The sequence below is a fragment of the Populus nigra genome, chromosome 12 (genome assembly GCF_951802175.1).
Source record: "Populus nigra chromosome 12, ddPopNigr1.1, whole genome shotgun sequence".
Taxonomy (NCBI): Eukaryota; Viridiplantae; Streptophyta; class Magnoliopsida; order Malpighiales; family Salicaceae; genus Populus; species Populus nigra.
Window position 1 is genome coordinate 14,906,428 of NC_084863.1, and position 23,818 is coordinate 14,930,245.

The 23,818-nt window shown below is 32.3% G+C and overlaps 1 protein-coding gene and 1 pseudogene across 1 annotated transcript; one reads left to right on the forward strand and one right to left on the reverse strand.

Moving 5' to 3' along the window:
- The first annotated feature begins 10,430 nt into the window (after positions 1 to 10,430).
- LOC133670120 (uncharacterized GPI-anchored protein At4g28100-like) lies at positions 10,431 to 13,061 on the forward strand. Its single transcript, XM_062090586.1, has 2 exons — positions 10,431 to 11,543; positions 12,490 to 13,061. Exons 1-2 carry the CDS (start codon positions 10,929 to 10,931, stop codon positions 12,829 to 12,831), a joined length of 957 nt encoding a protein of 318 aa, XP_061946570.1. The 5' UTR covers positions 10,431 to 10,928; the 3' UTR covers positions 12,832 to 13,061.
- A 2,196-nt stretch (positions 13,062 to 15,257) lies between these two features.
- On the reverse strand, positions 15,258 to 19,073 carry LOC133669040 (equilibrative nucleotide transporter 3-like; annotated as a pseudogene).
- Positions 19,074 to 23,818: the final 4,745 nt, after the last annotated feature.

Genomic DNA, 23,818 nt, shown 5'->3' on the forward strand with positions numbered 1-23,818 from the left:
ATGCAAATACTTATTACCAAAAAAGAAACCTAAAAAGATTATCAACTTCATATATATTTAGACCTGTAATGATTCCAAACTCAATGGTAAAGGGTTGGACAACTTGTCAGACCCATATATACTTGGACTTAGTGTGTGTAACTAAACCGAAAAATATTGGGTCTGGTATCTCTCTAAACCCACATGTACTTAGGCTTAACATGTAGTTAAACCCAAGGATATTGGATCTAGTATCTTGTCAAATTCACATGCACTTGGGCTCAGTACGTAGCTAAACCCAAGGTTGTGAAGCCTGGTATAAATGAGACATAAGAATAAATAAGCAAATACTTGTGACTCGAAAAGCAACCTAAAAAGATTATCAACTTCATATGTATTTTTAGCACATAGCTAAATCCAATGGTGTTGAGTCTCGCATCTTGCCAGACTCACAAGCACTTGGGTTCAACACGTAACTAAACCTAAGAGTATTGGGTCTCGAGTCTCGCCAGACCCGCATGCACTTGAGCTCAGTGCCCAGCTGAATCCAAGGGTGTTGTGTCTAATATCTCTTCAGACCAACGTGCACTAGACTTAGCACATAGCTCAACACAAGATAGGCCATTAGGAGATTTTTATGCATATAGAGATGTAAAGAGATGATCATTCTTAACTTTTAACTTTTAATGTTAAAAGATATAAGAATAAACAAGAAAATACTTGTGACCCAAAAATAAATCTAAAAAACTATCAACTTTATATGTATTTGAACTTGGAATGATTCCAAACCAAAGTCTAAAGAGTTTGACAGCTTGTCACAAACATATGTACTTGGTCTTAATGTGTAGCTAAACTCAAGAATATTGAGTTTTATCTCTCCAAACTCACATGTATTTGGACTAAGCACGTAGTTGAACCTAAGGATGTTGGGTCTAGTATCTTGTCAGACCCATATGCAATTAGATTCATCACGTAGCTAAACCCTAAAGTGTCGAGTCTAGCATATATCTTGTCAGACTTGCATGCACTTGAGCTCAACACGTAGTTAAACTTAAGGGTGTTGACGCCAGACCCACATGCATTTGAGCTCAACGCATGACTGAATTCAAAGGTGTTAGGTTTGGCATCTTTTCAAACCCACATGCATTAGGACTCAGCACGTAACTAAATGCAAATGTATAGCTTTGACACCTTGTCAGACCCACATGTATTGAAGCTCTGCACGTAGCTGAACGCAAAAGTATTGAGTTTGGAATCTCTTTAGATTCACATGTACTTAAGCTTAGCGCATAGCTAAATTTAATGATATTGAGTCTGACATCTTTCTAGATTTATATATACTAGAACTCAACATATAATTACATCTAAAGATATTGAGTATGGTATCTCTTAATTATTAGAATGGAAATTTCAGCTAGCTAGCTAGCTCTAATATCTATTTCAAAATGAATGCGTCACTCACTTGGTGTATGCAAAGATGTGATCAATTGCTTAGTCTAGTTGTTATGACAAGTATGGTTAACCACTCGAATGGAAATTAATTAATGCTGAAAAACGAAATAGAAGCAAGGAACTCTCCTTCGAAGTTTCCCCTCGGTGACACAATCTCATTGTCATTTCTTTACCAGCATCGATCTGCCTCTATCAATCTACCTTCTCTTTTCTCCTTGACCGCCCACGAAAAATGGTTTCGTGAAGCACTGTCCCTTCAGACCAAGAACAGGATCAAAGAGTTCCACCAAAAGTTACAACATTCAAATTTCAACACAAAAAGTGCCTCCTTGTCTTCACATATGACTCTAGTTTTCCTTGCAACCAACTTGATTCGTTGAAAAGGAAAAATAAAAAAGCTGCTGCATTGAAAAAAATGTGCAAAGGGATAAAGATTCTATAATGAAAAAAATTTTAAAAATATTATTTTAATAAATTTTTAAATAAAAATATTTTAAAAAATAATTATTACCATAACATCAAACAGGTTTAATAATATTTTGTATCTGAGGGTGTTTTGTTGCTTGAAGGAAATGATTTGATCCCAGAATCTACATAATAGTCTTGCTATTATAATGAAATATTGAAGTAATATTAAACAAGATTTTATTTGGAATCCAATTGTAACCAAGTTATTTGTGTTAATTAATATCTGAGAGAAGAAGTATGAGGTAATTAAAGAGGTTGATTTAGTGGTTAAAATGATATACTTTTTCTTTAATCATAAAGTTTAAACTTTACATTAAAATATTATAAAAAAAATAAAATTTCATAAATCTTCTAATTTTGACATGAATAGGTTATAAACACAGGGATTTAATTTTATCGTGTCAAGTACTTTACATCCAGAGGTCAATTCTTACATAAAATCTTCATTAATTATGGAGGAAACTTCAAATAAAGTTCGTTCCCTTTTTCCAACCTTTGTGACGGCCATGGATAAGATCATCATCATCATCTGCAATTATTGCTGCAATGATTTCAAACAAAATGGCGGCCTTCAGCTAAAAGTGGGGCCAATAAAAAATAAAAGCAAGAAGACTACAAAAAATCAAACCAAGCATGACATAATTATTGTCCTAAATATTCAAAAAATACAGGAGTATATCTTTTGATAGTTCTTAATAATTTACAAGTAAAAATATACTTAGATTTGAAAACATATTAAATTAATATTTTTTTAGTAATTTTTTAGTAATTTTAATATATTAATATTACAAATAAAAATAAATTAAATAAATTTATTTTAATATATTTTTAAATAAAAAATATTTTTTAAAAAACATGGTACCACAATCTGAAATGGTCGGTGGCTTGCCTACTTGTTTTGTTTTTATTTGTCTGCCTTGCATTTTCCTTACGCGTTAGTAATTTCTTCAAGGCAAGTATTAATCGTCAAAATACACCTTTAATTTGGTGGGAAATGAAACGAATATTTTTATACATGTGGGCACCGTCAAGGGATGGTACGATGCCTGCTAATCAATTTCTTGTTTGACTTTCCAAATTATGGAAAAACCATAGTTTGGGAATGCCGTGATCATATATTTTTAAAAATAAATTGAATTTTTTTTATTTAAAATTTTTTTTTATATTTTCAGATCATTTTAATAAAAAAATATTTAAATAAAAAATATTTTTAAAATAATAACTATCACGATACAAAATTCACCGAGTGTTTAAGAATGATAGAATTAATTTTAAAATCATGTATTGAAAATCATGTAATACAATTTTGTAATGTCTTTTAAAATCAAAAGTGCATAAAAAATATAAAATATATTATATGTACATTTCCATAATTTTATTTTATTTTCTTATCATAATAATTTATTTTTTCATGAATACACGTGTTTTAATTGAATAAATATAATATAAAATGTGTTTTGTGCCAATAAGAAAATAAGTTCATGAGTATTTGTTTTGTTATAATATTTTGATATAATCACCATATAAAATAATAATAATAATAATAAACCAAATTACTTAAATAATCGGATCATTAAATTTGAATTACTCTAAACATTGTAAGAGTTTTGCTAAATAATATAGTTAATTTTTTTATGAAATTATGGGGAAATTACGGATATACAACTCCATGTTTACAATAACTTTGACATTAATAATAAATAAAATAAATAAAAAATAATGTACTTATATAATTCAAAAAATTATTATAAAATATAAATAAATAAATTATAAAAAATAAAAAATTGATAATAAATACCCGGCCAAATGTACAGGTTTATTTTTTTAATTTAAATTAAATAAAAATATAAAAAATAGTTTAGATCTGTACAAGTTTTAATTAAAAAAAAATTTCTTTGTTTTACTCTTTTCACTCTTATTTTTGTATGCATTTTGATCTCTTTGGTGTTTTTGACATCCATTTGTGGTATTTAATTCTCTTGACGAGGAGATTCTTTGTATTTTAGGAATGCCTAAAAAAAAAAACTATTATATAAGCATTTCCTCCTGGTCTCATAATGAAAAAACGTTAGCTAAACATTAAAAAAATAAAATTTATGTTGATTTTTAATTTCAGGAGCCCAAGCTAAAGCCCAATCAAAATCAACATTGGACTATTAACTTCATTTGTGCTTTTCTTAAGTAACAGCTCAAGCAATTGGGCTTTAAGCCTACTGTGAATTAGTTTGGGCTTTAGGCCCTTTAAACTCTCTTCTTCCTCTTTTCAAAGTTTTTTATAGTTATACTGGGGGGAGTAGGATATCGATAGGCCTTGGGCCTTCTCAGAGCAATGAAAAGCTAGCCCAAATGTTAATACAACCCATTCCAAAATCCAAACCCTGACATAGCTTGGGCTATTTTATATGCTTCGTCGGCTTTAAGAAATAAAAAACTTTAGTGACGAGGATTTTGTCGTAAGAAGCGGTGGTTTCGTCGCCAATTTTGGTGGGAAAAAAAAAAAAAAAACAAAGCGACTAATTTGATCATCTATGATTGTCGATTGATCTCCCTTCGCTTCTCTCTCCAACTGAGAGAACGCTCTACCCATTTGAAACTGTGATCGCTAACAATGGACGTTGGATAATCATTTGCAGTGTTAATGATCTTGACTGACTTTTTTTTTCCTAATAAATCAATGACAGGATATTTGATTATGGTTTGAGATCCAAAGGTAAGGTGTTGATTATGGGATACAATGGAAATGGAATTTCCCAACTAAATTTGTCATTAAAAAAAAGCTAGAAATATGTCTTTATATTGTTCTACAATGATCAAATTAATTTATGAAAATATATCCTATAAATGTTGATCAAATTTGTTCCCAACTTAAATAGCTTAACATCCTCACAAACTCATACTATTTTATATTTAATTTTTATTAAATAAAATGAGAGTAAAGAGATTTAAAAATTCTGATACTATATCAAATAATTATCTCATCTTAATAACTTAAGTTGTTAAATAAAATTCTAAGAATAATTTTATATTATTTTCTAACATTTCTGATTTTTTTTTATCTCATATACAAGAAAAAAAGAAATATAAAATTATATATAAAAATGCAAGATATATTCCTTAGAGTGACGTGGTTCACAAAATATAGCCTGAAGAAAACACATAGAAACTGGCTGGCTAGCTAGCTAGCTTAAGTAATCGTTATATTTCCTCTAGTAGCTCTTGTTTCATGTTGAGGTAATTACGCCGTCATAAAGCTGCCTGAATTTAGAACGAAACTTGTATTTGAATTAAGTGATTGAGATGTGCCAACTTCCAAAGGAATGGCTGTCATAATCTAATGTTAGTTGATGGTGCTGCTTCCATAGAAGAAGACCTTTCATTCATTATTTAAATATATTAAAAAATAAATAAACTATAATGCCAATGGGGCAAGTAATCCTCGGATTGAAGAGCCACTTAATCTCAATTAAAAATGTTTAATTAGTAATTAATTATCTTACCTAAAAAGTGCAAATGAGAACAGCCTTTTTCATGCCACTTGTGTGATTCTGAAAGGTGGGATATGTATTAATTTTCTTTTCTTCTCTCTTTGGCGAAACTGGAAGGAACTGGGACTTGGAAGTGGTTGCAAGAAGTGCAGTGTTTTTTTTTTTTTTAATAAACTTTGGTATACGAAGCCTACTAGATCCAGATCAATCTGGTTAAGCCAAGTTAATTCATTAAAAAATAAAGCTCTTACAGTAATGATGGGTTTCATTCGCAAGACTTGAATTCAAGACCTTATTTAAAAAAAAAACATCAAACCACCTGAATTAATTGCATTGTTGGTTAAGGTACATAGTGTGTTTAAGCGTGTGATACTATTTTTTTAAAAAGTATATTTTATTTAAAAATTATTAATTTAATATTTTTTAATAGTTTTAATATATTAATGGTAAAAACAAAGTTGAAAAACATATGTATTTTCAAATTTAATTTAATTTAATAAAAAAAATAGCATCACAGTGCCTATCACTTTAGACGGTTGCTTTTGTGTATGAAAAGGCAGGAGATAAGGAGACGTCTATGATGCAATCTTTTCACCTGCTACTTTCCTTTCTATGAAATTCGAAATTATGATTATGCTTTTTTGATGATTGAATTGCTGAAACTGTTGCAGATAAGCCATGCTAACCAATGTTTCTTTATTTTATTGACTTCAGGCAAGAAAACTGGTTCGTGTTGCTTGAAATGAAGAAAATAAAGCCATAATTACTGCGAATAGAGAGGCCGAAGAGAAACACTGCGAAAGCTACAAGGGCTTGAATATTTTTTACCCTTTTTTAGCACCATTTATTTATTTATTTTTAGAGAGATTCAATTGTATAATAAAGATTATACTGCAAGGACCCCAGAATGCTATATCAGATAGCCCTACATGCACAAAAATGTTTGCAGAGCCATGGCGATAGCCCTACATTACCACAGCTTTTTCTTACAAAACGAAGCCATCCTCCCTATTTTGAATCTCTCGGCATTGTACTATAAAGGCTCAAGCAAGGGACAGGTCCTTCCTTTTTCTGTCACAAAAACTGAAACCGAGGGACCCAAACCCTAAGACGCAAATAAAATTAAAGAGAAAAACAAGATTAAAAAAAAATCATAGGGAGTAGAGATGGGAAGCTTTTTGTAAAGGAACTTTAAGCTGGAATAATTCTTGCTTGATTGGCGCTTTACGTTTTGTCCTTTGATTTTTACATTATATTCTTTTTTTTTTTTTTTTTTTTTTTTGATTATCGTGGGTGTCCGGGCCAGCTTGCGCGCACCTCGACTAATCCCACGGGTCCTGAAGTTAACGACCATGTAAGCCTCCAGTGGCCATCATATGAGCAGCCATAAGGTTTGAACCTGAGACCTAAGAGGGAGCAAACCCCTTAGTCCCAAGCTCTTACCACTAGGCCACCACCTAGATGGTTCATTATATTCTTCTTGTTTGCATTTGTGGCTATTATTTTTTATTCTATAGTTTTCAATTTAATAGAACTTTTTGTCACACAAAAAGGGAGTTTTTTATGTGGGAAATATTGTCGAATATGCAGGGAATATAGAAATATTAGCTTGAAAATGGAGAATCTTGGCTGGGTTGGATGGTGGTTGTCAAACATAGATTTCTTTTATTTTTCTTATAGATCATGGGTGAAAGAAAATAGAATTATAATTAATATTTTCTTTAGAAGAGAGACTTGTGCTATCAATTCATTTATTATAATTAATATTTTCTTTAGAAGTATTCCTTCCATTTTATTGTGTATTTGCCTCCTTAAAATTAAAAAAAGAAGTACAATTATGAACCCAAGTTGAAAAATCATTTCTTAACTCAATAACAAAGATGCGCAACTCATCTAATCGATGCGTGTTTGGCACTGCATTTAAAAAGTATTTTTAAAAAATATGTAATTTTTTATTTTAAATTAATATATTTTTAATATTTTCAAATCATTTTGATATACTAATCTCGAAAATAATTTTTAAAAAATAAAAAAATATTATTGAAATTCTTTTTTAAGTGAAAAACAACCATAACCATGTTTCCAAACACGGTATGAATATAAACTATGCAAGAGACAAAATAATTTATCTTGTTACTCTTTTTTTTCACATTTTTTAATATATATATATATATATATATATATATATATATATATATATATATATATATATAGATCTTTGTTGAAAACTATATATAGGAGTGGGCATACCATGTGGATTGAAGTTTAAAACGTTCTCCACCGAATAAAGAAAACAAAACTGTCCAGGCAATTTCATTACTTTATGTTATCCCAAAAGCAATTTTTGTTAAAGAAAAGTATGATGTTGCTGTCTTGGGCTGTCAAGCATGACTCCTGTCCTAGAGATGCAGCTAATCAAGCAAAGCAACTCGCTCGAGCCGAGCAGCAATTGCTGCTCAACAGAGTTCAGTAGAGAAATGTCAAGTCCATGGGATGCTCTCCTCTTCCAAGGCTACTACAACATTTCTTTTCCAGGGCCACCTTCTTGAAAAAGCAAAATTTCAAACTTTTTTTTTTTTTTTGGCTTAAACTGTGTTTTGGCTTGAAAAAATATAAAAAAATAATTTTTTAATAGGGTACACTTGGTAATTGAAAAGGATCCTAAGTAAGCAAGGTCATGATTGGATTGAGAAATACTCCACAATTATTGTTTCCTTTTTCTATTTACTAGCACATTTCCCCTCTTTTCAGTCCTGTTCTGTTTTTTCTTTTACCCATCATAGAGAAACATGCATGGACCCGTGCAAGGAATGGAAAGGACCTCCCCATGATTTGACTTCCACATCATTTTCTGTACATATGATAGAAAAATAAAGGTCCCAAATGTTTCTGTTCTTATGGTATGATCCAAAAGATTTGTTAATCTTTGCCCTTCACTAAAGCAAACCGTCAGATTTTGTGCTGATTTTGATGATCAGTTCTCAAGGGTCATGTCTTTTCCTTTTCCATGTCTAAAATATTGCTGCCTCATCATTTGTTTTGCATGGATCCTAAGTATGGCATCATTTCTTCTTTAGTTTTTGCATATATATATATAAAAAAAAACCTAGAAAATCCTAATAATACCGATTAGAAAAAATAAACTAAGAAAAATATTCCTTTCAAGCATGGAAAAAAAAACTAAAAAAATATCACAATATAGAAAAGAAAAATAAAAATAAAAAAATATCTATTTTCTAAAAATATTATTGCATCAAAATAGAATTGTAATAAATGGTCGAACAATGTTATCCATAGGAACCTCCTCGTCTTTTTCTGTATAAGTGCGTCATGTTCTACTACTTTTAAAATATAATTGTTTTAAAGCACGTAACAAAGCAAAATAACTCCCAAGAATTATTGGGTGTTTTAATACTAATTGGTGTAAATGAGAGTGAAGAATAAATGGTTTATATGAGTCAAAACTCTGAAAGACCAAGAACATCATAAAATACAAAAAGACTCAAAATTCTTAATTTTATTTCTCCATATCTCCACTTTTGAAAAGGCTATTACAACTCTTTATATAGAAAAAAAAACTAGAAAACTCTAATAATAATGAATAGAAAAAATAAACTAGAAAAAAAATTATATTCAAATAGGAAAAAAACACTAGAAAAACATCAAAATAAAAAACAAATAAATAAAAATAGGAAGAAATGAAATTAACTAAGGAATATTTTTCCTAAAAAATTTCATGCATCAAGTTCTCCATAGCCTGGTTTTTATTTACATTTATTTTTTTTTATCTGACTTGCAACATATCACGACTCTGTAAACTACTTATTTATAATTTTGAAATTTTATTATCATCTATTCTTTTTAGTAGTTTTAATCCATGGTTCATATTAGGTGCCTTTTGACCTACCATTATTTTGTGAATTTTTGTAATTCAAAATCACTATTTTTCACCTACAAATTAAAAAATCTCCATAATATCCCAAACATCATTTTTACTTTAAACAGTTATTTAATAATGGAATTTCAAAGTTTAATTTAAATCTTATAAATTTTTGGATCTGGGGTTTGAAACAATTTCTTATGATTATAAATGATGTTTAAGGTGTTGTGTGATGATTTCTACAACTGAAAAGTGGTTGGAAAAATAGAAAATAATGAGTAGTTAGAAGGGAAAAGGTAATACTAAAATCTCAGAAATTCCATTATTAATGAATGGAAAATTATTATTTTTAATTCTGATCAAACACAACTTAACATGAAATTAGATACACAACATTGGTTAGCTTTTAATTTTAATTATTAATCTTTAATCGAGTCAAAATATTTTTTTTTTAACAAGCAAACGAGAGATGTCTTGAACGATTTTTGAAAGTTAGAAAAAGAGATTAAAATTATGAATATTTCTAGAGGACCAACTGGGCAAACAATTACAAGTGCAGGGACCAAATATACTGTATCTTTCATATCACATCCAGCAAGCATGAGCTAGAGAATATAAAAGAAAAGGACATGAACATCGCAAGTTGCCAAACGAATCTCCTCTGTTTTCCATTGGACCCCTCTCTCTTTTCCCTTCTCTATAAACAAAATAAAAGGACTTAAAAGCACATCAATAAATAATTACTATACAATAATGGATGATTGCTTTGTATCCTTAATTTGATGTCTCATCCCGGCCGGGTTGATCCAGTATCTAAACTATTCGGGATTGAAAGAAATATATTGTAAAATATTCGGGATAATTTGTAACTCGAGTTAAAACCCGGGTCTCAACTCTTGAATTTTTTTCTTGATAAGATGACATTATTTTAATATTTATTTTTTAAAAAACACAACCAACCTAGACTGATTCTCTTACCCAAAACTAGATTCTTATCCCAAATTGGTTTCAAAACTGAGTTTCGAGTCTGTTTTTACAAGTATGGTATTATCTAGCACTACCCTTGGCTCGGAACAAGAGAAGATCTGTGCCCTTTTTCACGTGGCTGATGAATCCATGATGTATCTTTGGCCTTTTTCATGTGGATGATGAATCCATAATGTGTCATTTCTTACACAAATATTAAAAAGTGGAAGGCATCGAAAGAAACAAGAAAGAGACACTTCTTCCAAGTCATCTTCCACAAATCTTCCACTTCCTTTTTTTTTTGTTTCTCTCCTTCTAGATTTCAAGATCTGCATCTTCTCAACAAAGAAAATGGAAACCATGTTTCTAAGCCAGACAACAAGACCACCAAAGCCCACTAAAACCACTCCTTCTTTGAATATCTCATGAATCTTTAGCAGACGCACTCTCCCTTTTCCTTGATAATTTTCAAGAACCATAAAGGAACTCTCTTTTTATGGTGTTTGATAAAGCTTCTGAAAAGCAAAAGACTCAAAACCCCATCATTCCTTTAACTTCTCTCCATTTCCCAATCAAAATCTCTCACAGCTTTCTTTCACACCCATAAATCTATCCACACTCATTACCTACTCAACACCATCATTAACAACAAGAGCTAGCCAAGAAAAAGTAAAACCCTTTTCTTGAGTTCACTAAAGATGCAAGCTTTTCTCACGATCTTCCTCTCTACTTCCTTGTTCACTCTCTCTCTTTCAAGCTTCCTAGCTGAGCCAGTTTCTGGCCAAAACCAGCCTCTAAAACCAGGAGACTATTCAAACCCCAACACAGTCCCTGCATTTCCAGTCCAAACTGAGTCTCAAATTTGCCACTTGGACCTCTCAGCTGAACTTTTTGGTGGTGTGAATGATGCATGTGGTAGAGACCTTGACCGTAGCCGGTGCTGTCCAGTTCTTGCAGCTTGGCTCTTTGCAGCTCATGCAAGGTCAGCCCTTCAAGTCCACGCTTCAGCCCCGACACCATCACCTGATTTTCCAATGATGCCTGATGATTCACAAAAATGTGTGAATTCATTACAAAGTGCACTTCTGAGTAAAAATGTGAAGTTGCCACAGCCTAATGCTAGCTGTGATGCTATACTGTGTTTTTGTGGGATTAGACTTCATCATATTAGTTCCCTTAGTTGTCCTGCTGCTTTTAATGTGAGTTCTGGGTTTCATAATGCAACTCCTACTGCTGCTGTAACGAATTTGGAGAAGAATTGCAAGAATTCCTCTTATGCAGGGTGTACTAAGTGCCTTGGTGCCCTCAAAAAGGTTAGTTTTTAGAAGGAATTTTGCATTTATTGCTCCTTGTGAATGTTTCATCTTCAATGGGGAGAGGGATTACTTCATTTATTAAGGTTGGTTTTCTTGTGGGATTTTTTTTTGGGGGGTTGTGGGTTTTTTGATTGATTAATTCATCTGAAAAATTGGAGTTTTGGGTTCTTTTCAAGACTGCCCTTTTTTCCTGGGGTTGGTGATCTCGAGCTTTTCTTGACTTTGCAAATGAGTGGCCTCAATTCATTTTTTAGGGGATTTCACAACAATTTGAAGGGCATTTTCGTCATAATGTTCATATTATCATTCGGTACGATGCCTTCAGTTTATGCTGTGTCAAAAAAAAAAAAAATACCCCTTTCAATTCAAGGTCTTTTGTGGGAACTTGCTGGTTGTTGTCTAAGTAACAACTTGTTTTGTTCACAAGCAAATTAGTGGAAAAAGGTGTGAAGGACTAATAAGACTTTTTAGGGGATTTGCAAGGGCTAGTTTTCATTTTCTGTTCCTCACTCTCAAAGCAAAAAAAACAAGAGTATATGCTCCTGCTGCTATCACGCTTATAATAATTGGGCTTTTAGGTATGTATTGACTACTGCATTGCATAGTGAGAATAGCAGTTGAATAAGCAGAAGCAGAAGCAGAAGCATGAAAGTGAAAGTGGGGCAGTGTAGGTTTACTTTCAGGGTCTTCTTTTTGCTGTTTTGTGAAAACCCACCAAAGCTTTCTAGGGTAGACCCTCAGAAAGTCACCCTACCCATAGGTCCCATGCCCATGTGCCCTCCTACCGAACCTTTTACACTGCAAACAATTTGGTTGTCCATTTCCTCGAACACAACCTTTCCTCTTTGGTATTCCACCTTGTTCAAAAACCCTTTTTTTTTTTCATCTCTTGTGCATTATTTTCTTATGACTAAAACAATCTTGAATGTGATTGTTTTTACAGCTGAAGGCCAAGAATGGAACACAAGACAGGAGCACAAGAGATGAGAGGGCAAGCAAGATGTTCAACAGGGATTGCCAGCTAATGGGTCTAACTTGGCTCCTTGCAAGAAACAAAACTGAGTACATACCGACTGTTTCTGCTGTTTTAAGAGCCATAATGTATAGCACACACCCACCAGTGCTTGAATCCAAGTGTAGCCCTGATCAAGAGAACATGCCTTTGGCTGTTGATTCACTTCAATTTGAAAAGACACAGTCATCGTCTTCTTCAAGATCAACATCATCATGGCCTGGTTTTTGTTTTCTTGTTTTACCCCTAATGATTCTAGCTAGTGGTTGGTGAATGGCCTATACTACTGTACTTTTAGCCCTAGACCCTGTAATTCTTTTGGTGGTACATTTTGTTTTAGGGCAATCACGTGAAGCTAGTAGACAAACTAGCACTAAAACGGGCTAATTGGGGATTTTTTTTCCTTGTCGTTTAGCCCTCTGTAAATCTCAGCTCGTTTTTGCCGGAGTCTGTTCATTGACATCTTTTATAAGGAGGAACTCTTCGGGATTGATTCTTATTAAGTTTCAGCTTTTTAAAAAAAATTAATTTTTTTAAATGTTTTTATTATTTATAAATTTTAAAAAATAAAAAATATTATTTAATATATTTCTAAATAAAAATTATTTTAAAAAACATCTGCTATTATATTTTTAAATACTCGATGCAGTCACCTTATTAGAAAACCAGTAGATTTTTCATAGTTTTTCGCTTGCTTTTTTGCCAAATTTGTTCATATGAAAGCTGGTTCACATGGATTGTATTATAAAATTTTTATGTTTATAGAAGGAAAAAGGTGGGTATTTCTAGGGATTATTTACTAAGAAATATTAAACAATCAAGTTTGATTAATTAAATACTAATCAAAGGAATCTGTATCAATGGCAGCAATTAACATCAATGTGATCGAGGAATCAGTTCCCCAAGACTGAGTATGTTGGTCGTATATTAATGTCAATTATGAGCAAGAGTAGATCCTTTCACATTAATAGTCTTGGGGTTAGGATCTCTGATTATTAAACTTAAAGCATAAAGTTTTGGATGAAAAGTTTCATTAATTTATGTTAGTTGATGGATTCGAAACATAATATATGAATTCACATGCATATGCATGTTTTAGTGTGGTTCAATACTTGTCCTTTTGTGCTGTTCTTGCCTTCCATGGAAGGTGCTTTCATAGTTTCAACATTATATATATATAATTTTTTTTCTTTTGCATAAGTTCTCTTGCCAGACTATGCTTACTGTTCTGCAATCGGATCCGGTAATTACCTCGTGACCTGGGTGATGCGGAGTTTAGACCGAGCCGAGTCTCAATTAAAATAAAAAGAAAATTGATTTGGTAACTATGCTGGTGAGTATTTCTTGCAGAGAAAATTATCTGTGAAAATACTCCAACATAAAAACTATGCTCGTGAGTACTGCTTGTAGAGAAAATTATTGGAAAATAATTATCGAAAATTGTTGAAATTGGGACGTTGTTTGGATGGGGGAGATCTTAAGGTCTTTCAATAGCCTTAAACCCAACCCAGGGATTGCCTCCTCCCCTCCTAATGTTACGTCACCAATGCTACAAGTCTTGATCCATGGCATTTTGAATGCGAGGGAGCTTGAAGCATCAAGTCCAAGTAGGAAAGTAGGAAAAATTCTTTGAGAATTTTTTATGGTGATCAAGTCGTAACTATTAATATATATATATATATATATATATATATATATATATATATATATATATATATATATGTATTCAATATAGAAGATATAGATGCTAGAAAGAGAAAGAAACAACATAGAGGGAATTACACAAATATTTTTTAAATAAGTAAAAATATTTATGGTGAAATTAAATATGATTTTTTTCCTTTTTTTAATATGAATTTTCTCATATTAAGACCCCGTTTGTTTCACGGGAAGTAGTTTTTTAGAAACTATTTTCCAAACTTTCCCATGTTTGTTTGCTATTAGAAAAATTAGTCAACAAAAAACATTTTCCAGTCAAAGAAAAATTTGGCTTGGTTTTCAGAAAAATATTTTTCTTTTGTTTTAGGCAGATCCAGAAGTTGTGAAAAATTTATAAATGTCATATTATTTACTGATTATATCAAATCTGGTCCTCAAACTTTTGATTGCTATATATTTTGTTTTTAATTTTTTTTTTCAATTTCATCAATTAGAATTTGATTTTTATATTAACTTTGGTTCTTATTTTTATGATCTTTATTTGCTTTTTTCTTATAATTTTTTTAATTGAAAGTTTTTATCTATTAAATTTGGTTCTCATTCTTTTAATTATTACTTATTTTATTTGAAATAATTAATAAAATTGTAATCATTATTATTTTAATTTATCATCTTTCAATTTTTTTATCTGTTAGATTTGATCTCCATTATTTTAATTGTTATTTATTTTATTTGAGATAATTTATGAAATTAGATTTTTTTCAATTTCATTCTCATTCAACTTTTTAATTTATAATATTTATTCCTTATTATTTTAATAAACTTAAAAAAATAAAATATTAATAAGTTATTTTCCAACTCATTTTCGATAACATAACCAAACACTTAAAAGTATTTTTCAATTTATTTTTCATGAAGCTACCAAATATCAAAAAAATAATTTACTTTTCAAGAATTTATTTTTCAAGAAAATTACTTTTTAAAAAAAAATTATTTTTAAACAAATAAACATGTATAGCTATAATCAACCATCATAAAACTTCTCAAGCGCTTCTAGCAATAAGATGTTTCATAAGTTTAAATACAAAAAAAACAGTTGTAAGAAGTTCATTACCAGTTAGAAGTCATAGATATATATGTCCAAAACAAAAATGTTAGAAGGATAAAAAAAGAGTCTCTACTCTTCTACCTTTCTTGGAAACTGTTCAAAGGAGAATCATTTCGACTCGTAACAAGGATCAGTTGCCGACAATCATGTAGCTCAACTGGCAGTAAAATCCCTCTCTTGCTAGAGATCTTGTGTCAAAAACAGAAAAAAATAAAATAAAGGATTGGTTCAGAACATCCACCAAGTTTAAATGGATTTACTAACTTTATATTTTTCCAATCTCATCATGAATCCTCGTTCCATAAATTTTATAGTCTTTACCTCCTAGTAGACAATCCTCATTCCAAATTCAGAAAAATTCAGTGTTCATCATCCCTTGCCTATAAGCCATAACAGGTCGAGAAACGTATCAATTGCATAATCAATGTTCTGCAGTAGTAGCTCCTTGTTGCCCAGCCGCTCGAGTTGTTCTGGATCTTCCTCAGACTGTTAAAATATTGCAAGCCTTCAAGTTCAAGATTGGATAGTGGAAATATCATAAACATTCTGTTACACATCTATACAAAGGGAACAAGGATAGATACATAAAGGTGGCATACTTCTGGTTGTAGCAATGTTTCAATGCCAACCGCAGCAAGATCAGCTGAAACAGTTTTTGACCCTTCCGAGGCTGCCTTAGAGTACGTAGTAGTACTTCACGATGGCCAGTTTTGGGAAAACGTATGCGTACAGAAGAACACAAAGAAGCTCAAAAAATGCAGAGATGGCAAGAAATGAAACTGCAGAGAGAGGTGGAACACAGTTGGTCATACAAATCGAATTGGCAGAAGACTGAAGAGTACACTATCTCTAAAACCAACAATTATCAAGAATTATTAGCAACACATACATGTATGAAGAAAGTATAGGAGTTCAGATTTGTGCTCAATTGCAAAGAGTTTTGAGAACAAATTGTTCTTGGGACTGAATAAAATTCTAAATAGCAAGCAAGAGAAATATTGTCATTGGTACTCCATGCACACATGGTAGCAATTAGCAAGCTCCTGAATTCGAAAAGAAGTTAAGAAAACGAAATTTGGGTTCAAGAAGATAAACGCAATTGAGATGAAATTATCAGTTATATGATCATAAATCACTCAAATTGTATTTGTGATTAGACGTAAAACGATTCCATGGTAACTTGGATCAGCCAGCAGATACTTTAAATGAATTGAAGTACTCTCAAACATCACACAAGCAAGAAATTCAATAGATATCTCAATAATTAAGTACAAGAAAGTTGCAAGAGATTAATATAAAGTTATTCGTGAAGCTTCCATCCTTCTTTTATTTAATTAAATTATAAAAACTAAATATAAAATAGTGATAAATTCATGTAAAAGCATGTGATAGAAGTAATATAAAAATATTTTTCATGTTTAAATTTTTGAGTTGAGATTAAAAAAAAAAGTTTTCTATTTACATGAATAAAAAAATAAAGGAAAATTGCATTGCTACTAGGTTTTGGTGGAAAACGAATAGCAGACCTTCCAGAACTATCATCAGGAAACCATTTTCAAGTAAGAGAAATGGAGGTTCATTTTTCACAACTTTTCTTCTAAATAAAATTACATGAAGCAAAATGAAAAGGGGATTGAACATACTGGCTCGCTTGCGAAGTTCATCCTGTGAATTGTCGAATGCTGCTTTTGTAATTAACCTCGAAGCAGAGATTAGAGCTCCTGATGCTGATAAACCAGCGAGAAATGACTGCAGAAGTTCTATACAAGGAAAAGGGTCCCACTAAATTGAACCAAACTCAAATATTTGTGCAGCACAGAAGCACACGAGAAATGTAAACTGACTGTACACACTGACCTGAACAAATTCCGGTTGCATGAAGGAGAGCTCACCAACCATTCCACCCTGTACATGAGCATCTGCGAGTCCAAATGCCCCACTGAGTGCACAGATTCCAACAAAGGTTCCAAGTCCTCCTTTCCCCGATGTTGGTAAGAGTGCGTTTAGAATTGAGTTAATTTTTGTTGTTATAGTTTTAAAAAATAAATTTAGAAAAATTATTTTTAGTTATGAATGATTTAATTAAAATATGTGTTTAATTAAATTTGTAGTTGAAGTTGAATGTTTAACAAAAAAAACATGTCTAATTGTAATATTTTTATTTTACAATTATATTTATATACATTTGATTATTAATACATTGTAAAAGCAACAATGTAAATTACAATGTTCATTTTATTATTCTATTAAACTTATTGTAATCTCATCATAAAAATAATCTATTCATGAAGAAATATGTATTTCACTATAATATACTTGTTAATTATTACTTAACTATAAAAGCAAAAGCAATTAAATTCATATATATGTTTCATTCTACTTTATCATTTAATAAATTAAAAAAATTAGTTTTTTCTGTTGGTGTCAAGCATTGATATAGGTATGTTCAAATACAAACACTCCAAACATTTTAGAGATAATTTATAGTTTTTTTATTCATACAGTTGTTTTTTAAACTAAGAAAAATTATATTTGCTTTTACTATTTAGATAAATTTCATATATCTTCTTGAGTTTATATGTCCATTATAAATTATCTTATACAAATTCTAAAATTAATAATTTTCTTATAATTTTTCATGATATATAGGCTTCTTAGCATGAACTCTATATACTATAACATTGAACCGCCAATCTTCAACCATAAGTGAGTTTGCATGTGACAAATTCTCTTTTCTAATAACAAGGAACGCTGTTCAAATAAAATTAAGCTTCCATCTCTAATAATTATTTAGTAAATATTTTCTTCAAAAAATTCTCATTAAAACAATAAGTTTTTAAAATTAAAAATTCATTTAAAAAAAGATTACGAACATAGTTTTCATTGTATCGTGTGTATAGTATACGCCCTAGACAACCTTCGCTCTTACACCGCAAGGTGAGAAGTTATTACTAATATCAACCAACTTGCTCTAAGTATCAATAAACACAATAATAAAAAGATAATAGAGTTTATTAATTTCTAAAAACCCTAAAAAAATCATAGAGTTAATTAAGGATACTTTTAAAATACTCTATTTTTGTTCATTAAAAGTTTTCTTGCGAAAAGGCTCTTACAACCTTTATATATAAAAAATTGAAAATGCTAATAATACTATATAAAAAAAACCATAGAATTATTACTAATTAACTTGCTAATAAACTAACCCTAATTAAATAAAACTAACAAGTACTAAAAAATCTTAATTAACAATTAAGTAAATGTTGTCATGGAAATCATTTAGCTTAAATGGGATTTGTGTTCCACGTCAATAAAGAAAGAACTCAAATTATAAGGAACTAGGAATTAATCTACTCCAGTTTTTAATTAGAAGTTGGTTCAAGAAATATTCAAATCGAAGCATCAACAGAAAAACAATATAAAAAAAATCACTAAGAAAATCTGAAACCAGCAAAAAATTGCAAGAAATGGAGGTGAGAAATACCGGGAAAATGTAAGCATTATAATCTTCAATTGTGAGCATACTATTCCAAGAAACTAGGCAACCAATTCCAAGCAGCCAACATACTAGCATAGCAGCATACTTTCCCTGCATAAACCGCACAATTAGCATATCAGAAATTTCTTCAAGAACATAGACAATACCTAGTTGCTAAGTTTCCTCCTGACATCAATGAAACTTCTTCGCGAACATAAAATTTACAAACTCAAGCTTAGCAGGAGCTACCCTGTCGTCGAGTGTTGCCATAATTGTTTTCTTTCCATTAGCTACTGCAAACATATACAACTTAGCACTGCAACATGTTGAACTAAATTGGTGAAGTATCAGAAAAAATACCAAAATAAAACCCGTGGAAATCAACCAAATCAATGAGTAGTTTTAAATATGAATTTTATATAAAATTTCCATGGTTAAGAATGTGGGACCTTTTATATTTTAATTCTATATCTATCATTAAAAAAGTGTTTCCCCTCTAATAAATAAAAAGAAGGAAAGCCACCCACATGTCGATTTCCGTTGTTTGGAGTGTGAAAAGTTCATAAAATAGCTCAAGTCAAATATCCCCTCAATGTTATGATGATCACAATATAGATATTTGGACAGAGATATCTTAACTTTCAAGAATATTTTATACAAACAGCTCACTAGCTTGGAGACGTCCTAGCTTGGATTAATTGTAAGTGGATTTGTTCACCATGTTAACTTCTAGCTCTCAATCTAAGGAAGGATGCGAACAAGAAACTTTTTGCGATTATTTTTTTTAAAAAAACCCAGTTTTCATCTTTTTAAACCGGGTTTGATAACTATAAATTCAGGTCCCAGGTTCATGATATTGCCAATCTCCAGAGCCACATTCGGTCCGACGGTTTGAAATTGTGGTGCCTGAACAGTTTACATTGGTATTCTTTCGATTAAACCCGAATACCCAATGCAGGTTGGGTAACACTGGATTGCTGAAACGAAAACTACTAGACTGGGTGAACTCAACCGACCGGGTTTATGTGACCCACAAAATCGTCGGTGAGTATACGTGATGAGATTTGCAGTGGAGGCCACCCTTACTGATGAAAGCCGCGTGGTTGCTGGAGGGAAGTTGATCATTGGCATGTGTGGCAGCTACAGATAATGTGTGTGTTAGACAATTGACATTTTAACACTAGTGTTTCAGTTTGTCTAAATCAAGTATTGTCTGTTTTCTTTTCTTTTCATTTCTGTTTTGATTTGGTCAAAGTAAATCCCTTGTTTTCTGAAGTTGTTGCTAAGTTAGTGGAAACACATTGTCCACTACAGAGTTAGTGGTAGCACATTGTCCACTACAGAGTTAGTGGCTGTTAACTAGGGAAGTTTGTTAAGTTTTCTCATGTATTTAAAGACATGCAGTTAATGAAATACTCACTGAGACATTTTATCAAACACCTTGTGTGTAGTTCGTGTTCTTCATTACTCAACATTGTTGTTCTTGATTGTGCATCCCTTCACCTGCACAAAACACAGCAATATAATTCTCAACAGTGGTATCAGAGCTCTCTTAGATCTTACAGGACCAAAACATTTTTTTTCAAATCTCAAAAATGACATCCAACAACCTACTTTTAAACTCCCCTATTATATTCACTGGCGAAAACTACCACATTTGGTCAGTGAAGATGCAAGCTTTTCTTGAAGCTTATGATCTTTGGGAAATTGTTTCCGAAGACAAACCAGTAGCTCCCTTACCAACAAATCCCACTATAGCTCAAATCAAGTTCAGCAATGAGGAAAAGGCAAAGAAATCCAAGGCAAAATCAATCATCCAGAATTCTGTGGCAGAAAGCATTTTCTACAGAATTATGGCATGCAATTCAGCCAAAGAGGCTTGGAACAAACTAAAAGAAGAATACCAAGGCAGTGACAGAACAAGGCAAATGCAAGTGCTGAATTTGAAGAGAGATTTTGAGGCACTTAGCATGCAAGAAGATGAAACAATCTCCAAGTATTCTGATCGAATTTCACTAATTATCAACAACATCAGATTACTTGGAGAAGACTTTCCTGACAGCAGGATTGTGGAGAAGGTTCTTGTGACTCTTCCTGAGAGGTTTGAATCCAAAATCTCTTCTCTTGAAGAATCAAAGGACCTTAGTAAAATCTCATTAGGTGAACTAATGAGTGCTCTTCAAGCACAGGAGCAACGAAGAACAATCAGGCAAGACAGATTGACAGAAGGAGCCTTTTATGTGCAAAAACAACAAGCTGTAAAAGGAAAGAAGTTGCTTAATCTGAGAAGTAAAGGCAAAAATGAAGGGGGCAGCACCAGTGAAGGTTCAAAACAGAAGAAGTTTCCTCCTTGCACTCACTGCAAAAGAAACACACATTTAGAAAAATATTGCTGGTGGAGGCCAGATGCAATTTGTGGAAATTGCAAGCAATCAGGGCACATCACAAAGGTCTGCAAGTTTAAAAATTCAGACCCAAAACCTCAACAAGCTCACTTTGCGGATGAAGTTGATACACAGGAGGAGCAATTCTTTGCTGTCACTTGTTTCTCAACAAATGATTCAGCTGATACTTGGCTTATCGATAGTGGATGCACACACCATTTGTGCAATGATGCTGGAATGTTCAAAACCCTTGATGAATCTTACAAATCCAGAGTAAAGGTTGGCAATGGAGAATTTCTGGAGGTCAAAGGCAGAGGGTCAGTAAATGTTCAAACAAGTTCAGGTATCAAAATCATTCCTGATGTGTTATTCATACCTGAAATCAGTCAAAATTTGTTGAGTGTTGGACAAATGATGGAGAAAAACTATTCTCTTCAGTTTAAGGATCATAAATGCACTATCTTTGATCCTTCTGGAGAACAAGTGTTCTGTGTAAAGATGAAAAACAGAAGCTTTGTTGTTGACTGGGATAAAGTATCCAATCATGCATATGTGAGTGCTACTCAGGATATTTCAAATCTTTGGCATAAAAGATTTGGCCATTTCAATCAAAAGGGTTTGTCAATTCTGAAACAAAAGGAAATGGTTGAAGCATTGCCTACATTGAATGGTGAGCTTCAATTGTGTGAAACATGTCAACTTGGCAAGCAATCCAGACCACCATTTCCTAAAGGGCAAGCAGGGAGAGCCAGCCAAAAGCTTCAGCTCATCCACACTGATGTGTGTGGACCTATGAAGACAGCCTCATTATGTGTAACAAGTATTTTATTCTCTTCATTGATGATTATACTAGGATGTGTTGGGTGTATTTCATCAAATTTAAGAGTGAAGTATTTACAATCTTTCAAACATTCAAAGCTTTAGTTGAGAATCAAAGTGACATGCTAATTAAATGCTTAAGATCTGACAATGGTACTGAATATACCTCAAATCAGTTTCTTGAGTTTTGCAACAGCAGAGGCATTGTGCACCAGTACACTACACCATACACACCACAACAAAATGGTGTGTGTGAGAGGAAGAACAGAACAGTAATGGAGATGGCTAGATGTCTCTTACTTGAAAAGAAAATGCCAAACAAATTATGGGCAGAGGCAGTCAATACCTCTGTTTACTTGCTGAACCGACTTCCAACCAAAGCACTGGAGGACAAGACACCATATGAAGGCTGGAATGGTGTCAAACCTGCTGTAGATCATCTTCGAATCTTTGGCAGCATATGCTATTATCATATAGCTGAGCCAAAGAGGAGCAAACTTGACAACAAAGCTCAGAAGGGAGTTCTTGTGGGCTATGGAATAACTACCAAAGGATACAGAATCCTTTGCTTACAAACAGAGAAGGTAATTCTCAGCAGAGATGTGAAGGTTGATGAAGCAATCACATGGGATTGGGAACATCAGAAAAATATGATTTCTGATCAACCATTCACCATTCAACCTCAGCTGGTAGCTGATGAATCAGTGGATGACTTTCCAGTTAGAGGCACAAGATCATTGGAAGATATTCACCTAAGATGCAACATGGCAATTCTAGAACCAACCAGCTATACTGAAGCTCAAGAATTTCCAGCATGGAGGAGAGCAATGGAGGCAGAAATGGAAATGATCAACAAAAATGCAACATGGCAGTTGATTGAAAGGCCTAAGCATCGCAAGGTGATAGGTGTAAGATGGGTTTTTAAAACAAAACTCAATCCAGATGGGTCAATATGCAAATACAAGGCTAGATTGGTGGTAAAGGGTTATGCTCAGCAATATGGTGTGGACTACCTAGAGACCTTTGCTCCAGTAGCAAGGTATGATACTATTAGACTTCTCATTACACTTGCAGCACATAACTCTTGGCAGATTCACCAACTTGATGTCAAGTCTGCCTTCTTGAATGGATTTCTTGCTGAAGAAATCTTTGTAGAGCAACCTAATGGGTATGTTGTTAAAGATAAAGAAGATTATGTGTATCTACTAAAAAAGGCCTTGTATGGGTTGAAACAAGCTCCCCGAGCTTGGTATGACAGAATGGACACACATCTGTTTCAACTTGGGTTCAGCAGAAGCCAAAATGAAGCAACTTTGTATGTGAAATCCTGTGGTAACCATTTTCTAATTGTATCTATTTACGTAGATGATATGCTCATCACAGGAAGTGAACTTGGAATGATCCAAGAGTTCAAAGATGAAATGAAGAAGATGTTTGAGATGTCTGATCTTGGAATAATGAACTACTTCCTTGGAATGGAAGTGATACAATCCAGCCATGGCATTTTTACATGCCAAAAGAAGTATGCTTCAGACATCCTAAAAAGATTCAAAATGCAGGATTGTAAACCAGTAGGGACTCCTATGACAACAAGTATCAAGCTTAGCAAGGATGATGAATCTGAAAAAGTGGATGAAAGGTTGTATAGAGGCTTAATTGGCAGCCTTCAATATCTCACAGCAAGCAGACCTGACATATTGTTTGCTGTGAGCATTCTTTCAAGGTTCATGCATTCTCCAAAGGAGACTCATTTTATTGCAGCAAAAAGGATACTTAGATATATTAAAGGTACCATTGATCTTGGTATTTTCT